This window comes from Brachionichthys hirsutus, chromosome 5 (genome assembly GCF_040956055.1).
Source record: "Brachionichthys hirsutus isolate HB-005 chromosome 5, CSIRO-AGI_Bhir_v1, whole genome shotgun sequence".
NCBI lineage: Eukaryota > Metazoa > Chordata > Actinopteri > Lophiiformes > Brachionichthyidae > Brachionichthys > Brachionichthys hirsutus.
The window spans coordinates 2,623,569-2,645,435 of NC_090901.1; the positions used below are offsets into that span (position 1 = coordinate 2,623,569).

The window sequence follows — 21,867 nt, forward strand, 5'->3', positions numbered from 1 at the left end:
GATCTGCTTCAATGGTCACTTTGGTACGATTTTATAAGGCAGGCGGTCAAAACAGTCGAACATCTTTTTCAAAGCATTCTCATCTGTATTCTTCCTCGTCTTCTTCCTCCTCTTTATCATCACCAATAGTGTCTTTATCCTCTCCCTGAAGATCCCCCACCTCATCTTCACTTTCCTTATTTTCCTCCTTTGACTTCCCACAATGGTCTGAAGAGCCAGGGGGGGGGTCAGGCACGCGTTCTGTGTTATTGGCCCTGTGTTTGTTGCGGCGCTGCAATCCCAGGAGCAGACAGATGGTGGTGCTGCAGACTATGAGACTCCAGATTAGCACATGGGCAGGAACGCCTCTGATTTGGGAGCGTAGCCACCTTACATTTCGGGCAACAGTGGTGTTGGGCAGTCGAACAGGCGATTTTTCCTGCGTACAAAATGAATAAAAACCGTTGTTTGTTTTGTAATTTCGAATAACACTTGGTCAAACACTCAGAAGAGGAAAACATTTCATGTTTACCTTGAGTCCGTACTGGTTCAGCATGCTTTCCAGGAAAGTGTTGCCCAGGTGCACTGTGGGATAGAACTCCTTATCGTAAACCCTCCTCCACCAGCGCTGTGAGTAAAAACTGCCAAGAAGAGAAAAGGACATTTTGACATGTAGCTGCAGCTACAAATGGCTTTGAGCTGTGCCGAGTGGTATTCTATAATCAAGTCCTCCCATTTCTTTAGACGTCGATATTTCCTCAGTGTGCGGCGACGATGAGAGAGAAGAAGTACTGACCCATTAGTGTCTGGTTTTGTAAACCAGTATCTGTAGCGATGGGCTCTGAGGTAGGCAGGAGGCTTCTGATGAAACGGGTACCGAGATGCGTCTGTCTGGATCAACTCTATCACTGTAGAATATATTTGAAAAAAAAAAAAAAAAATCTATTTTCAGCGGTTAAGTGGCTTATCTAAAATAGACACAGTTTCTGCACATTTTTTTTTTTTTTTTTTTTGCTGGTATAAAATTTAAAATAAACATGCATCTATTAAAAAACAAATGAAGTTGATGAGGCACATTTTCCACATTCTCTTTTTTTTAATTATTTTACAGAGCATCCTAACTTTTTTGGAATAAGATATATGTCTGGATCATCGGTCACAAAGTTGTGTTTCACATTAACCCCTTAATCCTGGAAATTCTGGGTGTAAATCGATTTAATAATAATTGCATTTATTTTATTTTTTTTTTACCCCCATTTCCACCACACCCACACCAGTCCATTTCTTGACAGAACCTCTCGGGGGCACCAAAGACAATGTGAACAGACATGACATGAGAAACAGCAATACTCCCATACGTACCATCTCGTTTGCCCTGCAGCAATCTGTACATCAGGCTGGTGAACCACGGAGATTGTGTGTGAGGCCCGAGGGCAGCAAACCACATTTGCCAGTCCAGCCGGGGCTGGTGAGGAGTCACCACAGCAGGCGGGGCACTTAGGTTACCCGGTTTATACATAAACTCAATCTCCTACGAGGAACAAGAAACACACTGAAGATAACTAAAGCGCAGTTCCGTCCTGACGACATTAATAGTTATGTTTTTTGTCTCACTGTCCACGAGACGCCATCGTTGCTTCCCTCTATGACGACCTCCGGCCGCCCGCTGACCCCCGTCATCCTTCTGAACAGGCCGTACGAGTTGACCAGCTGGTAGCGATCCACCGCCTCATGTGCCCGCAGCACTCCGGGCCACAGCCTGGCGTGAGACTCGTGCTCTATGTACGTGAATGGCACCTGGAGCAAAAGGAGTGCGTTCAGAAATACACGAAAGAAAATATTACGGTCGGAGATTTAAAAAAAAAAAACACAAAAGAACGACAGCAACCAGTTTAAAGAATTAAGGCTGCTCAGTTCATGGGTTTGGTCGAACGATTGATTACCAGGCTAATGGTGAACATGGCGGCAGCGGCAGCAGCAAACACAGCCCATTGTACCGTTCCACAAAACCTCTTCAGGAAACCAGGAACGCACGCGCACCTTGAACAAACCCCCACATAAAGCTGCATGTAAAAAGGGTTTACATTAAAAGACATCCGACTCGGATGCAGCACAGGACACCGTAATGGACATTTACACCTTTGCTACGTCGCACCTGAACATGGACGTGATCACCTCCCAGGTCAGAGACAGAACACCAATCCAGACGCAGGGAACAGTGACGGTCTTCAGGAACTGGTTGAACTGGTGGAATGTGAACGCTGCAGAGACAGACACGCGGCCGTTTGCTTGTGTTCCAATAATATATTCATGTCCGTGCAGGAATAGACATGCACACCTGTCCTGGAGGAAACGGCGTTGTTCACCGTATCCAGCCGCAGGTCGAAGCACACAACTGTCCCAACGATCAGGAGTATCCAGACCGCCAGCTCCAGCAGGTAACACGCCCATGACCACGCCCACGACCACGCCCACGCCCTGGAACCTGAACAGGGCAGACTGAATAGCATTCATTCATGCATTCGTCTGTGGCCGCTTATCGTTACGGCTGGAAGGTCGCTCATACCACCGCCGTTGCTCTCGTCTGCCTCGCGGAGCCAGAAATTGACGTGCCGGTCATCCAGAAGCGAGACACAGAGCGCCAAAGTCAGAAAATTGAAGAAATTGTAGTTGCCAGTCAAAACGATGAGAACCTGAAGCAGCACCTACGAGAGGGAAACCCAATCAGCGTGTTGCAAACGACAAACGGCTCGACTGCTATTTGTCCGGCGGCTATTTGCTCTTAAGAACGTCGTTTAAAATCTTTCTGAATTATCATACGATTTCATTTTTTGAAAACTGATCACTTAAATTCAAAGTGAACCAAATCACTGCCAGTTATTGAACTTCTAGTCAATAATAAAGACTTAGATTTTAACTGAAACATTCCAGATCCTCCCTCCACCACGGAAACGCAAGACGGACAATCAGAAGGAAGTTTTCCCAATTATAGTAAACTTCTGCCAAGCGTTTTTTGAGGAGATGTGGGCAGATGACCCCCCCCATTACCTTACAAAGTTAACCTTATAGCCCCCCCCCCTCCGTCTTACAAGGGCATCTCAATCCATACACACCTGCAAGTAAAAAGCCCCAAGGCGGAGTCTACGCAGAGGGCTGAAGAAAAGCAGGGGCACCGCGATCTCTATGCCGAAGGTCCCCGCCACGCTCAGTTTCTGAAACCACATTGGCAACTGGTGGGCAAACCAGGCCAGCGGGGTGGGGAGACACTGAGTCTCGTAGTGATACGTCAGAGCGGTGAGGCCCCACCACGTGGGACAGCGGGACGCGAGTTTCACCACGCCAGAGGCAAACATGAGCCTGAAGAGCAGCCAGCGAATCAGCCAGAAGGTCACGCCATCGTGCTCTCTGACCTCCCGCGACCCTCTGATCGGCGTCAGCGGAGCGACAAGGATGCAGAGGAACCCTACCTCCAGAAGCAAGTTGTCCCTGGACAGCAAAAAAACAAACAAACACACAATATGTTACAGACAGTAAACGGTCACGACCATCATAGCATCCTTCGACAAGTAGCTATTTATAGCAAAAATATAGACCGACGTGCAAATGATCACTCACCACTGGAAGTAAAGAAATACCTGGCCCACCTGAAACAAACGCAGACAGGTGAAAGAGTGTTAGCCACTAAAGCGGGGCCCGAACGGGAGCGTAAACTCACCTGGTAGATGGACAGGTACAGAACCCAGAGGCAGAAGAACACCAGGCTGCCTCGCAGCGTCTCCGCCAGCACGGCGACGAGGCTCAGCGCCGCCCCGGCGAGGCTCAGCAGCTCCACGGCGGCGTGCGCGTCCAGGCCGAGCCGCGGCCCCAGCCACAGCAGGGTGGGGGAGGACAGCAGCTGCTCCCCCAGAGGCTTCCCGTCGTAGCGCAGCTGCCGTCGAGCAGGCAGCAGCCCCTCGTTACCATAGAGACCCGGAGATGGACGGACCGAGGTTAACCACGCAAGTCAGCGAGGGAGCCATCGTCACGCACGGCAAAGCGCAGGAAGAGTTCTGAAGCTGAAGCTTAGACGTCTTTAAACATCACTGAAGGGTAACGGTTCCGAGCGGATCCCAAAGACCACCGAGGATCGGTTCCAGGAGGAGCCCCGGGTCGCTTTCAGGAGGAGCCCCGGGTCGGTTTCAGGAGGAGTCCCGGGTCGGTTCCAGGAGGAGCCCTGGGTCGCTTTCAGGAGGAGTCCTGGGTCGGTTCCAGGAGGAGTCCCGGGTCGGTTCCAGGAGGAGTCCCGGGTCGCTTTCAGGAGGAGTCCCGGGTCGCTTTCAGGAGGAGTCCCGGGTCGCTTTCAGGAGGAGTCCCGGGTCGGTTTCAGGAGGAGTCCCGGGTCGGTTTCAGGAGGAGTCCCGGGTCGCTTTCAGGAGGAGTCCCGGGTCGGTTTCAGGAGGAGTCCCGGGTCGGTTTCAGGAGGAGTCCCGGATCGGTTTCAGGAGGAGTCCCGGGTCGGTTCCAGGAGGAGTCCCGGGTCGCTTTCAGGAGGAGTCCTGGATCGGTTCCAGGAGGAGTCCCGGGTCGGTTTCAGGAGGAGTCCCGGGTCGCTTTCAGGAGGAGTCCCGGGTCGGTTTCAGGAGGAGTCCCGGGTCGGTTTCAGGAGGAGTCCTGGATCGGTTTCAGGAGGAGTCCCGGATCGGTTTCAGGAGGAGTCCCGGGTCGCTTTCAGGAGGAGTCCCGGGTCGGTTTCAGGAGGAGTCCCGGGTCGCTTTCAGGAGGAGTCCCGGGTCGGTTCCAGGAGGAGCTAAGAGAAACTTCCAGGCGGTTTCCTCACCAGGAAGTCCCAGGAAAGCGTCTCACAAGCTAACACATGCTAACTTATGGATATTACATTAGCAGCCACAGCTAGCTACACGAGCTCACCTGGTATCTGCACAAAAAGGGAAACAAAAGCAGCCAGATAAATGACCGACATGCACCAGAGGAAGATGCGCCGGGGCAGCACGACGCCCCCCATGTCTCCGTGGGGCAGGACGGTGTCCCCGATGTCCCCGATGTCTCTGTGGAACTGCTGCTGCGTCGTTCCGGGACGGGGAGCCACGACTCAGAAACCTACTACGGTAAAGGTGCGTCCCATTCGAACCTGCGTCTGTTGGACAATAGTCGGTCAGATGTGATTTTAAGTGGGCGTGATTGGTCAGGTCTGTGACGAGCTTTCAAGGCGAACGAATCAGAGGCGGAATAAGGCGGGGCATGGCGTCACCATAGTAGTGTTCGTAGTTTCGTGTGCAGGGACGCGCTGTAATGTGATTATCAACCTAAAGTTGGCGCTAGAGCTTGTTTTCAATTTATGCACGTCTGGACGTGAACGGAAAAATCCTCACGGTCTGCAGAATATTTGAATTTGAAACTCTGCTGATATCCTTGGAGTCAATTTGACCCCATTCGATGTTTATAATTGAAAAAAATAATAGTTCAAACTTTTTTAAAACTTCATATTTCATAAATGTTCCTAATTTGATGGGTACAATTTATTTAATATATATATATATATAAACAAAGTTTCTGCTATAACAGCACCTGACCACCAGATGTCGCCGGTAGGGTCTTTATTTGAAGCTTTAAAGCTTCGAATATTTGGATGTTCATGAATAGAATCCAACTGCAGCCTTTAACAAATGTGTAAAAGTAATCTTTGATTTCATATATTCCCAATTATACTTTGATATTCTTGTTGATGCATTATTACACCACAGTTAAAAACCACATAAAATGAATAAATCATCATACAGATGCAACTTTGTTGGACTTTATTTTACAAGCATTCCAGGGAAGCACAGAATCATGGCAATACACAGTAGGTCTGCATGCTGCTAGTCAAAGAATGAGAACCCAAGTATATATATACATTCAAGTTTTTGACATCAATATAAGAAACTGACACTAATCTTCCAACACACAAAGTACCACAAATTCTCCGACAGAAAATCAACACACAATGAACCGATTGCACGGGGAACACGAGCAGCAGTCTCCAAAAGTTTAACGCTACAAAAATACTAATATCTGGTCTCAGAGATTTACATTTACACGTTCTACTCGGGTGGCAATGACACCAGAAGATACTTTTTCCAGCAACGGACATGAGCATTGAAGATGGTCGGCTATGTTACGGCGTTATTCAGAATGAAGGCCGTGGCCGCAGCGATGCCGCTCAACGGACGTTGTGTGAGATCTGTCAAAGACTGCAAGAAGTACCAGGAAGAAATAACGCGAGAGCTGACAGACTCGAGACTTTTAAACGACATCGCTGGCGCTTCTTCCAGATTCTATGACGAGACCGCAACCCAGCAATCGTCTGCACACCCACTCCAGATGCAGGCGTGTAAAAGGTTTACATGCATGATAACATTTGAAGCCATTTTACATAAAGCAATAAAAACCCATTACCGTGTTACACTTGTCCAAAATGCCCGTACTCTGACCTTTTTTTTAATGATCTGTGTAAAAGCATGAGTACTGCAATCAATCACAATATCACTTGACAGTCTCTGAAGAAATTTCAGGCTACTGCGTTGAGCAATACTACCACAATAATCACCTAAATCAGGTGTAGAAATTAGAATTAGCTAATGAGAACAAAATGGTATTACAGGTTGTTTGGACTCTAGCTTAAAACCTGCTTGAGTAAACTTCCCATCTTGAGGAAGAGCACAAGCCTTTTGATCCCAACATGGATGGCAAACGATTTTTTTTAATACTCTCGCAGCTCGACTTTCCTAAGAGCCACTTCAGTAATTCCTTCGCAAATACTCTAGACAAAGATTCTCAAAGTGTTTTGGCGCATTCTTGGTTACCAAATCTTTGCCTCTTTAACCGAGTTTTAAGGCAGACATAAATATTTGGACGGCTATACTCGAAGACAACGGTGCCCAGCAGATGAGGTGAAGGTCCGTGGTTCCCCGTCATGTCGTCCCATCTGTTCCCACGTTCGAGGGAGCGGCCTCTTGGTCCGTTTCCCTGACACAGATGACGGCATCGCCGCTCACGTTGATGAGGCACTGAGCCTGCAGCGAGAACAGGAGGGTGGATCATCATTAACCCTAAATGACCACGTGCACGTCTGTTAAATGAGGAAACTCGCCTGGTTCTTGTTTGGATTTTCCATAAATACGCATTCTTTCATGCTGTAGGAAACGACTGCGTTCCCACCCAGGGCGGCTACGTGGGCTCGAACCATCGCAAACACCTCTGCTATGAACGAATGCAGGAAGCCGCTGACGCCGCCTTCCTGCAGCCACAAACAAACACGCCGTGTCCAAAGGTGCGGCTGCGCTTTGTGATCCTGGCGCCTCTGCAAGTGTCTGTTAGTTGTACCTCTCGCAGCGATGTCGTCTCCCTGATAAAAAACATATTGATGATTCCAAGGTATTTAATGATGCGCGTCCCAGGGAGGAAGGAGAGCGGAGTCATCTTCACCACGGTGACTGCGCTGCCACCAAATGGACGGTTGGGTCGCAGCGAGCGGGAATGTCCATCAGGCAACGGACTGGAGCGCTCCAGAGACGAAACTGCAAGTTCCAAGAGAGCAGGCAGAGGTCCCAAAGAGGAAGTAAAAAAAAAAAAAAAAGGAAAGGAAAGGAAAGGAAAGGAGGAAGGAAAAATAGAAAAAGGGTAGGAAATGGAGATACCTGAAAACACTCAACAGCAATGGATAAATTAAAAGCTGATAAAAGTGGAAAGAAATGTGAGCGTGGAACATGAATGCAAAGAAAAATGCAATCTGTAGCCCGTTTGTGCACAGCAGGAGTAACACACGTCTACACGCGAGCGAGCCAGATGTTCGGCGTGTCAGGAGCATCATGGAGGGCTTGACAGGCCGTGGCGAGGAAAGACAGTCAACTGGAAAGTACGTGATGCCATGCAGTCGTGTTAAACAGACCAGACAGACAGACAGACAGACCTGGGCGCAGCTGAGTATGCTTACATGTGTGAATACAGCATCTGCAGTACATATTCAGTGTGTGTGCGTGTGTGTGTGTGTGTGTGAGAGAGAGCGGGGTTTGAGCTGTGAGTCGAGCTGCGTGCGCGTACGTGACAAAGATGCACCATCATCATCATCACGTGGCTTAAATCCATCAAACAGGAACCTTCAGAGCCACACGTGTGTGTTTCACTTACAGAGCAGACGGCTGAACATACCAGACCTTGCAGAAAAGCATTGCCCCCCCCCCCCCTCCACACTGTGTGTTTGCAGTAAATACTCAATTATGAGCAGTCTCCTCAGGTTAAGCAGATTTGCAATCGACAATGCAGAGAAAAATCAAAGAAGTCCTTCCAGTGACAAACTGAATGCAACAAACAGCTTCCAATTGATTTGTCGTCATGATTAGCAGGGATACGGGCGCTTCAAAGCCAAGCTGCAGGTTGTAGATCCCTCTGAGGGGGCGGGGCTTCAACCTTCACGCTCAAGTAAAAAGGAGCGCCACCCGCCAGCGGCATGCACGATGGGGTTTGTGAGGGTTTGCTTGTGAGTCCGTGTGGAGTATTTGTGTGTGTGTGTGCGTGTGTGTGTGGTCACAGAGAATGTGTCGTCCTACTTGTCTTAACTGATCCCCGTCTTATGGTGTGAGCTTTCAGCCTAAGCAGCTCTAGCCAGGTGCTGCATCTGTCTGCAAAGGAACCGTAATCAACGGAGGCAGCTGGAGAGAACACACACACACGCACACACACACACACACACACACACCCGAACATACACAAACGCAACAACAACAACAACAACAAAAAGAAAAGAAAGAGAAGAAAAATACAAAAAAAAAGAAAAGAAAATGAATAAAGACACCAAAAAGAACAGAACAAAAGTGGATGAGGTTTGGGAGCTGTGCAGAATAACTGTCCGAGAAAAGGGCGGAAAGTCCAAACAGGGCGAGGTCGGGGGGGAGATGACTGGGCCTTACCTCTGGAGGAGATGTTTGTCGTCTCTGGGACACCTGCCACACACACACACACACACACACACACACACACACACACACACACACACAGTACATTCAGGCTTTGTTTTAGACGGAGACTGAAAGGAGTTTAGGTCAATTCCCCTGCTCCTATCATAAAGCTATCACGTTATAATTGACCTTTAAATAGAACACGATGGGTCAGCGCTCGCTCGGGCACCGTTGTGTTCCGTGTGAATGGAAAGTCTAACCCTAATCCGATCAACAGAACACGCTAAGCTACGACACACCAACGTTCAATTACCTGGCGAACAAACCATAACCAGCTGGTTTCGGAAGAGTTTTGCAGCTGGGGTGAGTAAAGAGGCTTTACCTAAAGTGTCAGTGAAGGACATAGACGGGCAAGGCCGGTTAATGCTGCGAGGCGGCGTGGGCGGGGAGGTCAGGGAGGACATTCACGGAGGAAAACAGACGCAAGGTTACCAGAGGTTTTGGACGATGTCCGAGCGCTTGTGGACGACGAGTCGGCACACAACTCCAAGGGAAACTGCAGTTGCTCTTCGGCCTCACTGCCCCCTGAAAAGACGCACAATCAATCGATCAATCAATGAAAGACGATATTTTAAAAATGTTAGAAGATGAATGAAGTATAAGTAATGAGAAGGAAACAAAACATTACAAATGTCCTTTAAATAAGACACACCTTTGGCGTTGGGTTTGTCCGTCGGTTTCTCCTGAGTCTGATCTTTGTCAAATGTCATGGCAACGGCCGTCACTGCAACCTGGGAGGCAAACAGACTTACAGAAGTCAGTGCAAGTCGATGTTTTAATGTACTGTGACGCTGGCCTGAACTTTCTCCACCTGTATGAGTTCTTCTTCTGGCACTGCCACAGTGAAGTTGAGATGGCAAAGGCAGCAGGGGATCATCGAGCGCAGCTTAAAGTAAAAGCTCTGCAACAAAGACCATGAGATGACTTCATCATTCAGAAGCACGACTGCGATCACAAACCGTGCGTGACAAAGGTTTAGCGTGGCAGCGCGATTAGAAACTAATCAATGGGAGGTTTCTTACCTTCAACAGGTTCTCACAAAGGTCAGTGAAGATCTTGTTTAAACCTTGGTTTGTCAGATTGGCATTACTCAACCTCAAGACTCTCACTGATGTAAACATCTGGAAAGATAGTAGCAGCAACACAACATAAAAAACAAAAGGAGACCAATGGAGCTCATTTTCTGAAACAGAGAGCAGGATTTTGGATTGTCACTCAGAATTAGGGACGAGACTCAAAGTGTCGTTCAGTTGCAGAAAAAAAAAAAACAAATGTGCAAAACGTCCATGCATGCGGGAATATAATAAATACTTCAAACAAACATTTGGTGGAGATATCAGGAAGTTGGTTTGTTAAATTGAGTAACACAATAAAACGAGGAGAGACCTGAACTCCTGCAGTCCAGTTGTAAATCCCAGGCATGACTTCAGTGTTGCAGCTGTAGAAACCTGAAGAAAGAAAAGTGGACTCAAAACAGACATGAAGGACGTAAATACAGAAACGGCATTTGTACAAGCCTTCGACCCGATCCATCGTGTGATGATTGCGATGGATAAAACATACCTGAAGGAGTGGGGGCGTCAGTGAGGAGGGCGTGGATGTCTTCCACGGCGTCAGTGTCATCAATCTACGGAAATGATCGCAAACGGTTACACTCGTCTGTGGAAACGATCGCCGATAAATGTTACGTTCTTTTTTTTTTTTTACGCGCACACACCTCCAGGACAAAGGCGTCCTTCTTGCCATGGGAGAGGTCCAGTTCTGACACTTCATCTGAGCTTTCTGAGTGGGAGCGGAAGAGTCTGGACCGCTGCCTCGGCTCCGGGATCGGAGAGCCCACCACTTCCTCCACCAGCTCCTGTGGGGGGGAAGAAGAGAAGATCTGAGCATCAGCCGCAGCCCCACACACACACGCACACACACACACACGCATCAAGGTGAGAGTGTCAACGGGCAGGCTAGATGGTCGTAGTACAAATCCATTAAAACAGATGAGGTGACCCCGGAGTAGGTCACGCATCACCCTGCTCCCCAGCGTCCTCGCTTAGCAGCTGTTACGCGGTTACATTCAAAGTGTTGCGACTCATGAAGTGAAATATTCATCATGCTTTGCCGGGTCTCACTGTCATGCTCAGTACCATGTTTTTCCCGCCGAACACCTCGGGGTCCAAGGCAAATAATTTCTTTAATGACCGGAGAAAGACAAAAAGGAAACACTCGTGATGAATGAATAAATGAATAAATGAATAAATGAAACATGGCACAACACTGCGTGCGAAAGAGGAGAAGAAGCGTCTCACGTCCGTAACCCGTAGTATCATTCTGACATCCGACAGGCGAGTATTTTTCTATTTAAAATCAAATATGCGGAAAACTTTAGGTGGTGGACAAAAAAAGAAAGCCTCTTTTCACGTCACGATGTCCTCCACGGCTTTTATTGCTGAAAGTGTGACCCTCACCGTCAGGACAACTGAAAGAGACGCGTTTTATATCCGCAGGCGAACGGCGTTCTGACGCGTCGGTCTCACCGGCGGGTTTATCTGATAGATCTCTCTGTTCTTGGCGACGGCGTCATTGATCCTTTTCTGGATGGTCAGAATGTGGTGCTCGTTGCTGACATCACCAGGAGTCTTCCCTGCAATCTGGATGCCCCCCGGAGGCGGCAGGGCCGTCAGGTACACGCCTGTAGCAGACTGAGACACACACACACACACACACACACACACACACACACACACGCACGCACGCGTTACGGCCTGCGCTCCAAACACACCCCGATTAAGCTGCTAAATGGAAAATGAAAACTTACAGCCAGGCCCAAGAGCATGTTCTCCCCGACGTTGATCTGAATGTGCAGGCCGAACAGCGCGTTCATGCTCCGCAGCTTCAGTTTGTTCATCAGCTGAGTGTGCAGCTCGTACTCCATGAACGGGAGGAGGTTGGAGATGGCCGTCGCATTCACCTCCCCCTGGGCCTTCTTCTTTAGACGACACAGCCTGAGAGACGCTGAAGATTACGGCGCGGAACGGACCCGGCGGCAGGAGGGAGCGTAGGGACTCGTACCTGGCCTGGATGAGGCAGCCTTTCCCCGTGACGGCCGCTTCCGGTGGCACGTCGATCGTTGTGAACAGCACGTCGGGAACCTTAGAGATCAACTCTCGGCGTTAAACGCGTCACCTTTTAACCAAACGTGCAAGCGTCTCGGATTCAGGCAAACGCGCGCGAGACCTTTTGCCGTCTGCAGTGATGGCAGTGGGTGAGCTGCGCGGGAAACGGCATGTTGAGCTCGTCGTAGGGAATGTGGCAGAAGCCACAGCTGGGGGGAGACGGCTCCTCGAACCTGCTGGACAGAACAGGCCGCCTGGCGTCAGACGCGCCGCCGCCACAAACCGCACACACAAGCGTGGAGCCCCCGGACAAGAACCTGTGGTCAGTCGCTCCGACATCGAGGCAGCCTTCCCGCATGTACCGAGGGTTCAGGATGGCGGCCGTGCCCGAGGCCGACAGGATGCACACCTCCTCGCTGTGCGGAGGGCGGGGAAAAAGCGGGCAGGAGGGTGAGAAGACGGATAAAAAGGCTCGTATTTTCTCGTGCGTGCAGAAGAACACTACAAACCAGATGCTCGTGCGCTCGCTGTACCCGACGACGGCGTGGCAGCCGAGAGCTTTGGCGTGAGATTTGATCTCCTGGCGAATCTCCTCCCACCACGCGTCACGAGTCTCCGGCTCATCTGCGAAAGACAGAACCCCCCCCCCGAATCAACCCAGCTCCCGTTAGGCATGAGCGCCCACTGTGGGCCGGTGTGGGCCGGTAACGGCGGGCGCCGGTCGCCGCTAAACTTAACTGGAGGTTCTAAACCGTTAAATGATGAAATGACGACGGACTAGACGAGTGCAAACAGAAAATGTGACGGCTCTGATTTATCAGCAAACAGTGCAGCTTCTAGTCGTTAGGACTTCAAAGCCAAGACTCTTCGTTTGTGGAAACGACAATGAGAAGGATTTCATGAGAGACAGAGGATGATGATGATGATGATGATGAAGGCAAAGTCGATGCTCAGGCATCAGGCCCACAAGGTTGTGTTCCTTGAAACCAAAAGCAGCACGTCACACAGGTAGAGGCTCGCCAACGTGCACGCTCATGACCATGTGCACGCTCACGGGACATATTCCTTCACCAGAGGTCTTCACAAGTCAGGGAACGCTGAATGATAAGCTGCTTCCCAAGACATTCCAACCCAGCGTCCAGATACAACCGGCAGCCATCCAACCTGCGTGCTTTCAGTGCACCCCCCCCGCCCCCCCCCGGTATGAATACGGCCCAGTGAGTCAGCAATGCACATGCCCAGTCAGTGGCTCCATGTCACAGAGTAAACCTCCTAAACCGCCTCATCAGGTCTAGTCAGGTTTGACCACGATGCCATTTCAGGAAGCGTAAACAACTGGGTGGGGTGGGGGCAGGCCAGGCTGGATGGGGAGGGGGGGGGGTCACGGCGCATGCTCGACTCAGCTCAGCACACACTCACACAGATTCAAGCGAGGAGAATGGCAGGTCACTGAATCCATCCCGTTTCAGCTTCACACTCGCTCAAGTGGAGTTTTTGGATATTTGATCTACGACGTTTGAAAATCTGTTCCGGCAAATGTTTTAAAGCTTGAGCTTCACTGAGCTGCCATCCCCTCCGGTGGGTGAGAGCAGTAAAGGGGGGGGGGGGGAGAAATACCTGCAGTGGCACTATTCCAGTCTAGTAGTTTGTATGAGCGCGTGTTACCCAAGGCTGGGCCAGAACACACCGTTAGTACAGAAAAGAGAGGACAAAGAAAAAGAAGAGATCGTCTAACAAACAAGCGCAGGACAACAGCAGGAAGTCACAGTCACCCGGCAGAGAGCGACGATACGGAGGCCGAGAAAAACAAGGCTGGAAAGGAAAAGAATAAAAGCTACGAGCCGGTCCGAACGCCGACAAAGACTCGAGTGTGACTTTACTAAATGCAACAGGAGCACTCGATCTCCAGCGTGTCTTCGGTCCCGTGAAACAAAACCGATGCTCACATTGAGAATGCATCATGACCGTTGATCGACTACCTCCTCGATCAATCCAAATCTAAAACTGAGGATTTGATATTTCCTTGACATTATTTTAATAATCTGTATTTAGTTACTTGAAAGAGACCCACCCGGCTTTCAGACACACAGAACAATTCTTCGATGTACTCGTATTTGATGGTTTTATAGGAATAGAAGTAGTCCGCTTTATCCGCTTTCTGGGTCAGCCCCGCTTTTCTATGGGCGAGAGGCTGAATACACCCCGGAAGCGTCGCCACGCATCGCGGGGTAAAAAAAAAAAAAATGTTTGCCAAGTTGTTAATCAACGGGGGTTTCGCTTTAACACACAACAGAAGCAGCACGCAACAGACTGGAGCCATGCACCACCACTACACACAAGGCCCGGGGACAGCCCATAGAAACACACACACACCCACACTCACACACACACACTCACACGACTGTCTGTCTGTGTGCACCGAACTCACCAGGATTGTGAATGCGGTCCAGCAGCTTGACAGAGCGAGCGCTGACGACGCCGCCGGCATGAAGCAGGAAAGCAGCCGGGAAGGACGTCAAGGTGAAGAAGGGAAACTCCTGCAGAGAACAGCCTCGTCACTCACAGCCGGGAAGACCAGTCCGCTCACAACGTCCTTTTGTTTACCGGGTTTACCGACACGACGTTGAGTGTTTAATATTAGTGCTATTTGTTATTTTGACTATTCTCAATGACTCCACGTTTTATTTTTATAGGAGAGTCAAAAACAAGGAGATGGATAAGGAAGTGAGAGAGACAGAGAGCAGGAGCAGACGCAGAGGCCGCTGAACAAGATACCGACTAAAGAGCTGCTAAATGAAACGATGGACAGAACGAAAGAGAAACACGTTTGTTCCTTTGTGTTGCCGCTTGTATCCGAGACCAGCCTGAAACAACAAACCGTGTAAGAGCACGTTAAACCGAACTGCGGTCGTACCCTCTGTTCGAGGGCCGTCTGCGTCTGCTGTCTGAGCAGGGTCTTCAGAGGCCCCGCCTCCTTGCCGGCGCTGCCCCCGCTGCCCATTCCTGGTCAGAGAGGAGAGTCTGCCTTCAGTTTTAACACACAGGTCTACAAACCGGTAAAAGCCGTTGACGAGTCACATAAAGAAAGGAAACAGTCACGTCAGTCCGGGCGTGAACAGCGCCGCGAGGTCGCGTTATCTGACGACGCGGAGGTCCTACTATACCAGAGGCTGCCAGCAGCAGGTCCTCCGTGAAGGACACGCTCTTTCTCAGCAAAGCAGAGTCTGAGTGGACGGAGGAGGGAGGGGGCGGGGTGCTGGATCTGGGGGCCGGGCCAGAACCGGGAAGGGACAGAATGTCTGCAGAGAGGGTTGGGGAGCTGGGACAGAGGAAGATCCCGGGCCTGCGTCTGACAGGCTGGGGCCCCGCTAGCCAGCAGAAAAACAGAACGAAGGAGCAGAGAAGAGGAGACATACTGAAAACAAACAAAAGCAATGAGGAGGTGATGACGACGGGGGTGGGGGTCCAATCACAGACACCGAACAGGCTGACTCTCATCCATCCGTCTTTGGTTTTTGCTTTAACCCTTCACACGTCTTAGTTCTAAATCGCTCTGTAGCTGCGGTAGAGGCTAGCTCCAGCGGGCTAACGCTTTCTCAAACCAGCGGAAACAGCGTTCCATGAGACGGCACGTTGCAAATGTAAAACCAATTGTAGCCAAGCTACAGAGAAGAATACGGTCGGGCAACTTTACAATGGGGGGGGGGGGCGACAGGGGCAAAAAGAAAGACAGTGTATGAGAAACAGATGAGAAACCAAGAGAAAGAGAAGCAGAGGAGTGGGAAGAAAGAGGTAGGATGCTTGCTTTGTGGGCCACCGGTCTCCTCCTGGGGGGGGGGGGGGGCTTTAGGGCTTGCCCTTGGGGCAGAGTTTGACGACACTTACCTCTCCTCCAATGACTAACCGTAATGTCTGCTCATGAAGTGACCTTAGATCAACAACAGACCCTCATGAGACACAGTGCTTCCATTTAACAGCAAAACAGGGGGGGGGGGGGGCAAAACCGTTACAGAGGACTGATGTGTCTTCAAACATGTAAACAAATGTTTATGTGTATAAAAAGACGCAACAGGCCACTGAGGACAAGCAGAGATTGGGACGCGGCTACACAAACATTTTATAAAAGGTTAACAGAAGGTTACTAAACCAAATAAATCAACCATGATAAAACAAGAATAAAACAGGAAATCAACAAAAACACCACCAGAGTAGCACCACAATGAGGAAAGGGGGAGGGATGGTTGAGAATGGGCAGGGGAGGGGGGGGGGGGGCAATTATCCTTACCCGTCTTGGGCGTCAAACTGAGGTCTGTGTCTGATGATGAAGACTGGCGGCTGCATGGCTTGGAGGGAGAGAACGGGGGAGGAGAGGAAGAGGAGGTGGGGAGGGCTCTGAAAGGGGTTGGCGGGCCGGAGGACGAGAGCAGGTCCTCACCAAAAACCAGCCTGCCAGGAGAACATCACACATACACACACTCACGTCAGTCACCCCCTCACCCTCTGAGCCAATGAGTGCACACATGGGAGCGGTTCACAGTCGTCATTGGGTGGGAAGGTCTGTTTGCTTTTGGTGGTGGTGGGGGGGGGGGGGGGAGCTTGAGGTGCTACAGATGGCCGGAGAACATAAAAGCAAGCATGGAAAGCCAAAAGAAAGGCAAACACGCATGAAACTAAAGAAAGCAACGAGACGTTCAGATTTAACAGAGGATGATGAGCTGAAGCACGTGTCCCAGGAGAGTGAGGCAAAGGTCGGGTGGCTGCGGAGCAACCGCTGGCTCTCCCTCAGGGCAGAAGACGCAGCGGAAGTCACTTTTGTAGCAAATGGCCAATAAAGCTGCAGAAAGATGCGCCGGAAACCGGAAACCGGGCTGCCCGCGCGTCAATCGCTGGACAAAACACTCTTGAGGCTACCGTCAAGCGGCTGTTTGGTCTTTTTTCTGACGGCTGCTTTCACCGTGTGGCTTTATTGCTGCAATGAGTGTGTGGAGCTACCGCACTCCAACATGTCGGCTGTACGCCTTCCGTTTAAACGTCACCGTCTACTTCTCTCTGCATGCTAAGCGTCTTCCTTCTGTGGCATCGCGTCACTTTGCTGCCTCTGCGTACCAGTGAAGATGAGGGTGGGAACTGAGACAGAGAAGTTCTGGGACAGTCTCTGGGAGTTGCAGGCCGAATGCACTGGGCTGTTGTGGGTGGAGCGGCATCCGTGTGCAAGGGGAGACCTGGGCCAGTCCGCACGCAGAGAGAGGAAGAGAGGGGCCAATTCGGACATAAGTAGGTGAGAAACATCCGAATCCGAATGTAGCCATAGAGGAAGAGAGAGAGACGCACACAAGAGCCAACAGCACAACATTGCAATATCGTGAAAAAGGGGACAGAGAGGAAAAGGAGTTCTTCAGGAACCGCATGCATGGCTTAGTTCTCAGTGTCACGTAAAGATAAAAGCAGGGATGCAAACATGACAGGAAACAAAGGCAACAAAGCCGAGGGAAGGCAGGAGAGCAAGAGAACAAGCAGGGATTCATCTAATGCACTCAGAGAAAAACGTCTTTGTATTTGGTGAGAAAGGGACTGTCCGACGGGTAACACGCTGCCATTAGGAGCCTCTCGCAATAAAAGGTAATCATGTATACCTTTTTTATGGGAAAAAAACTTCTAAATAAAAGTGTTAAATGATTTTATTTTGTGCTAAACAGGATGTTTAGAAAGATTACACAACAGAGAACAAGATACACAAATACAGAAGGAGAAATGTATTAATAATATGCAGACAAAATAAAAATGAAAATTAATTACTGGTATTAGTATAATTATTATTTTATAACTGTTTTGGATTTCTTTTCATACGAGTCATACTAAATGTTAAGAAAATCTCTGATAAAAGCCAACTAAGGCCTATTTTTAAAGATGAAAGTTGACATTTTATTTAAAGAATAATATACTACAATTTTAATACATAATTTCCTGAACGCCGTTTTATAACCTGCTATATACACACGAACACGGCAAGAATAATGGCTAATAATAATGGACAGCCCCATTAAATGCAACAAACGATGGATGCACTCGACAACAACATAGAAAAGGCGCACATGCACTCTGTCGTCGTTGTCATGGCGAGAACAACGGAACAAAGTGAAGTGAATAGTGCAAAATACTCACTAAGAGATGCAGCACTAGAACATGCAGGGGCAAAGCAGAAAGCCATGCAAGACCAGTCTAAGAGAGCAAAGGGAGGAGGGGAGCTTGAGGATGGCTGCGAGTACTGGACGTGTGTGTGTGTGTGTGTGTGTGTGTGTGCGTGTGTGTGTGTGTGCGTGTCTCAGGATGTGCTGTGAGTCGTTAGTTTAATGATGGAACATACAGTATGTGACACAAAAGATGAGCAAACTCCAAATGTGAATCAGATACTGAGACACACACAGGAAAAACTGTGCATGCACTGTACATGCACAGTGCATGTACAGTGCATGCACGGTGCATGTACAGCGCATGCACTCTGGTCAGCTTCCCGCATTCTCGCATATCAGGTTCAGAGAGAAACTTGCACATACAAACAGACAAGGTTCATGCTTGGGTTTGTGGAACATACTCACTCCTTTCCGTCCTTGGAAGGGGAATTGCAAGCATTGGAAGCAGGCGCTGTGCTCGGGTGTGCGTGTGTGGTGGCGTTGGAGGCACCGCCAGAGCCAAGTTTGTCCAGCGTGCAGGCAGTACCGATGGCCCTGACCACCAGGCCCGACTCTCCCTCCAGGTCAAAACACTGCAAGTAGCCCACCACCGCATTTCCACCCATCTCCAGTACCTTAAGCCCTATCTTCCTCTGCAGCTCTCCTAAACGGGGGGGGGGGGGGGTAACAAACACGAATAAAAGGGAAAACAGGGACGGCAAAATTCCCCTTCCTCCAAAACCAAACACGAGAAGAGGATAACCGTCGCTGTCATTACCAGACATGAGAGAGATGAGCCGCTGACGGGCCTCGTTGGAGGCCCGCGGCGTTCGGATGCGGTCGATCCACTGGTACTCCGGATCCTCATTCACCACAAGCTCCTCCACGAAGCCGTGAACCATCGCTGCCCGGTAGCACCGTGGAATGGACGTGGCTACGACACGGACAAAAGCCACGTGGTCAGAGAACGAAACGCCGACATGGACATTGTGCCAACACGCACATTTAGAGTGTCACAAAATGAAACGACTTAATGAGATAAAAAGGTTCATTTTGTAACCACTCCACGTCGATCTGCAATTCATGTACGGGGGGGGGGGGGGGTCTTCGACTTACGACCACGTATATTATGCTGTGTCATGATTCTGTAAATAAGGAGTAGAAGGAGGACACTTCCTCTCGGTAGGCATCGTGGGTGAGACCGCAGGAACACTCGTTCACTCAGTTCTCTTTCTCGATTTCCAGTATGTCGTAAAAACACGACATAAACAAAGACGAAAAAAACAGACGAGTGCAGCCGTAAGCCAACGGCCCCCCCCCCCCCCCCGTACACGTCTTGCGATACAATTTTAAAATGCAGAATTCCAATCAAACGTACTACAGAAGAACTTAACCCCACAGGACGACTGCCTGAAGCGGTTCAAATCGTTAAAAAGCTCCACTTTGACAAGGACATTGATCTCCCCTCGGATACCTGACGAAAAACAAGAGAAAATTCAATGAAGAGCACAATACCGAAGGGGCGGAGACGTTACAGCGGCCCGACGAGTTTATCCTCGTACCGTGAATGGTGTCATAGATGGGAAACCAGCCAGAGATGACAGAAGCAGCCTCACTGCACAGCAGCGGGTCAATATCAATGTAAACCTTCCCAATGGCATCATTAGCACTGTAAGTGTCATGATCCAACACTGTGACCTGTAGCGGCTCGTCCTGCAAGTCCTCATCGTCAACCTTGACAAAAAGAGAGGAGACAGAACGACGAAGGCGAGCGTGGATACGAGTGTTCAAGGAGACGGGAACAGAAACGTGATCCACGTTACCACAATCAAACGGGCTCCACGTCGCGTTACCGCACCTCAAATTTGAACCACTCCGAGTTCCACTGAGGGTTGAGAGATTTGGGACAGACATCCGTTTTGAAAGTTGTATTTCCAAACTTAACCTGGGAGATAAAACGCAAAAGACACATTTTTAAATACCATTTTTACTAATAAAAGCATTGAAAAACCACATGGAGTTCACTAACCCCCCAAAAACCCCCAAACGATCATTTTAATAATAATGATGATAATAAAATCAGGATTTCTCACCTCTACAAAAGCATCAGTCAGGTCACTGGCTCTGTCCATCACAGGCAAGTGGCGGCCTGCCACTATTTTGGCCTTCAGTTTCCCAGGCATGATTTTGATATCACGTCGATCTGTGAACAACAATAAGAGTCAGATTGAGTCAGAGTCAGCTGCTGTAATTAAGGTTGTCGTCACAACATTTAACATTTAGCATACGGTTCGTTGTTGACAGTGTCGAGAGGCCCTACCTCGATTTCAATAAATTAGATTGCGGCTGCATTTTAACTCTAAAACAGCCTACGCACTCCCCTTTACAAACGCAAAAAGCATCTTTCCATTAGCCGCAATGTGTCAGCAGAGGAAGGCTAGCAAGGAAAGTAGCATACGGTGATACGGCGAATCTCCGGATGCGCCACGTTTATGCAAAACACCGCCAGTAAAAAGCCTTTCTCTGACTAATGCCAGGGTAAAGTGCATCATCCTCACCGGGGCCAGAGCGTCAAAAGGCCGCTGTCAGAGCGGCGGTGTTGACATTGTGTGCTGCCCACCGCTCGTCTGACCTCCGTGGCTCTCCCATAACACCAAATCCCATTTCCCCAGAAAGCGCCGGTAATATTGATCTAAAACTGCTTCATAGTACAGCAGGTACAATTACACGCGTATCTTTACACCAGACCAAGCTAGACGTCTCTCTGTTTTATCTTATCAACGAGTAGCTTAAACTTCTTCTTCTTCTTCGTCTCTTTCTTCGGCTTCTTCGTGGGTTTTATCGGCGGCTTGCCACCTTTACGAAGAGCTTTACCGCCACCTGCTGACCCGGGTACGGATCAGGCTCCTACGTATCTGTTCTTATTGAGTTACAATTTATATATTTGCGTTTAAAAAACCAAAAAGAAAATAAAAACACCTTGAATAAAAAATATATATTTAGATTTCCTTTATATTCTTCCAAATAAACTCCATTACTACCCTTGCTTTTGCTGCACCTCCCTCTCCAAGTATGTCCTTCATCTCGAGTCCTTGGACCCCCAATCGCCTCAGTTTGTCCCTCATCACTTTCCTATTTTTTTTTTTTTTACCATTTTCTTTGTTAAATGCTAAAGGGACTGCACTTATATAGCGCTTTCTACACCTTTGTGGTGCCCAAAGCGCTTTACAAAGCCTCACATTAACCCATTCACACACACATTCATACTCCAGTGGGTGACTGCTGCCATGCAAGGCGCTGCCACTGGGAGCAATTTGAGGTTCAATAAAAATGGTGAATCCCAAAGGACAACTCCCTTATTTATCTGAGACACGGAGACTGTGGTGAAAATGAAATTTGCAAGAACGCCACACCACAGAAACTAATATGATGAAATGCGGGAGGCAGGGCGGTCCGTCAGGCAAGTTTCCAAATTTGTGTTTATACCATCATTATGAAACCTGAGCAATGACTGCTGACACCCTGGCTGGTCACAACTAGCAGCCAAGAATCAAGGCTGACACATCTACCTACCGTATATCTGCATCAGCAGGAGAGAACGATGGCGCAGGTCTGGCATGG

At 49.4% G+C, this 21,867-nt stretch overlaps 2 protein-coding genes across 2 annotated transcripts; both read right to left on the bottom strand.

Moving 5' to 3' along the window:
- Positions 1-7: 7 nt before the first annotated feature.
- On the bottom strand, positions 8-4,978 carry lmf2a (lipase maturation factor 2a). Its single transcript, XM_068739921.1, has 13 exons — positions 4,890-4,978; positions 3,695-3,953; positions 3,595-3,623; positions 3,093-3,465; positions 2,546-2,684; positions 2,318-2,464; positions 2,135-2,240; positions 1,923-2,019; positions 1,594-1,776; positions 1,342-1,510; positions 776-887; positions 512-620; positions 8-418 (listed from the first exon to the last, which is right to left on the bottom strand). Exons 1-13 carry the CDS (start codon positions 4,976-4,978, stop codon positions 80-82), a joined length of 2,151 nt encoding a protein of 716 aa, XP_068596022.1. The 3' UTR covers positions 8-79.
- A 1,916-nt stretch (positions 4,979-6,894) lies between these two features.
- On the bottom strand, positions 6,895-21,014 carry c2cd5 (C2 calcium dependent domain containing 5). Its single transcript, XM_068739920.1, has 27 exons — positions 20,805-21,014; positions 20,340-20,449; positions 20,105-20,191; positions 19,809-19,980; positions 19,625-19,720; positions 19,025-19,180; positions 18,673-18,910; positions 16,362-16,522; positions 14,991-15,079; positions 14,505-14,613; positions 12,586-12,700; positions 12,394-12,492; positions 12,198-12,309; positions 12,033-12,112; positions 11,779-11,965; positions 11,498-11,662; positions 10,687-10,827; positions 10,533-10,596; positions 10,356-10,417; positions 9,992-10,090; positions 9,781-9,870; positions 9,622-9,700; positions 9,402-9,494; positions 8,562-8,663; positions 7,339-7,532; positions 7,106-7,252; positions 6,895-7,028 (listed from the first exon to the last, which is right to left on the bottom strand). The coding sequence occupies exons 2-27, from the start codon at positions 20,427-20,429 to the stop codon at positions 6,927-6,929; spliced, it is 3,129 nt and encodes a 1,042-aa protein (XP_068596021.1). The 5' UTR covers positions 20,430-20,449; positions 20,805-21,014; the 3' UTR covers positions 6,895-6,926.
- Between the last annotated feature and the right edge of the window lie 853 nt (positions 21,015-21,867).

Bases quoted from the DNA above. Each gene is read 5' to 3' on its own strand.
- lmf2a (XM_068739921.1), bottom strand. From the start codon at position 4,978: ATGGGGGGCGTCGTGCTGCCCCGGCGCATCTTCCTCTGGTGCATGTCG. The intron at 3,624-3,694 runs GTGAGTTTACGC...CGTTTGTTTCAG, and splicing joins TGTACCTGTCCATCTACCAG to GTGGGCCAGGTATTTCTTTA. The intron at 2,241-2,317 runs GTGTGCATGTCT...CTGTCTCTGCAG, and splicing joins CGCCGTTTCCTCCAGGACAG to CGTTCACATTCCACCAGTTC.
- c2cd5 (XM_068739920.1), bottom strand. From the start codon at position 20,429: ATGCCTGGGAAACTGAAGGCCAAAATAGTGGCAGGCCGCCACTTGCCT. The intron at 19,181-19,624 runs GTACGTTTGATT...TCCGTGTCGTAG, and splicing joins TGGGGTTAAGTTCTTCTGTA to CCACGTCCATTCCACGGTGC. The intron at 10,597-10,686 runs GTGTGTGCGCGT...TCATTTCCGTAG, and splicing joins AGGACGCCTTTGTCCTGGAG to ATTGATGACACTGACGCCGT.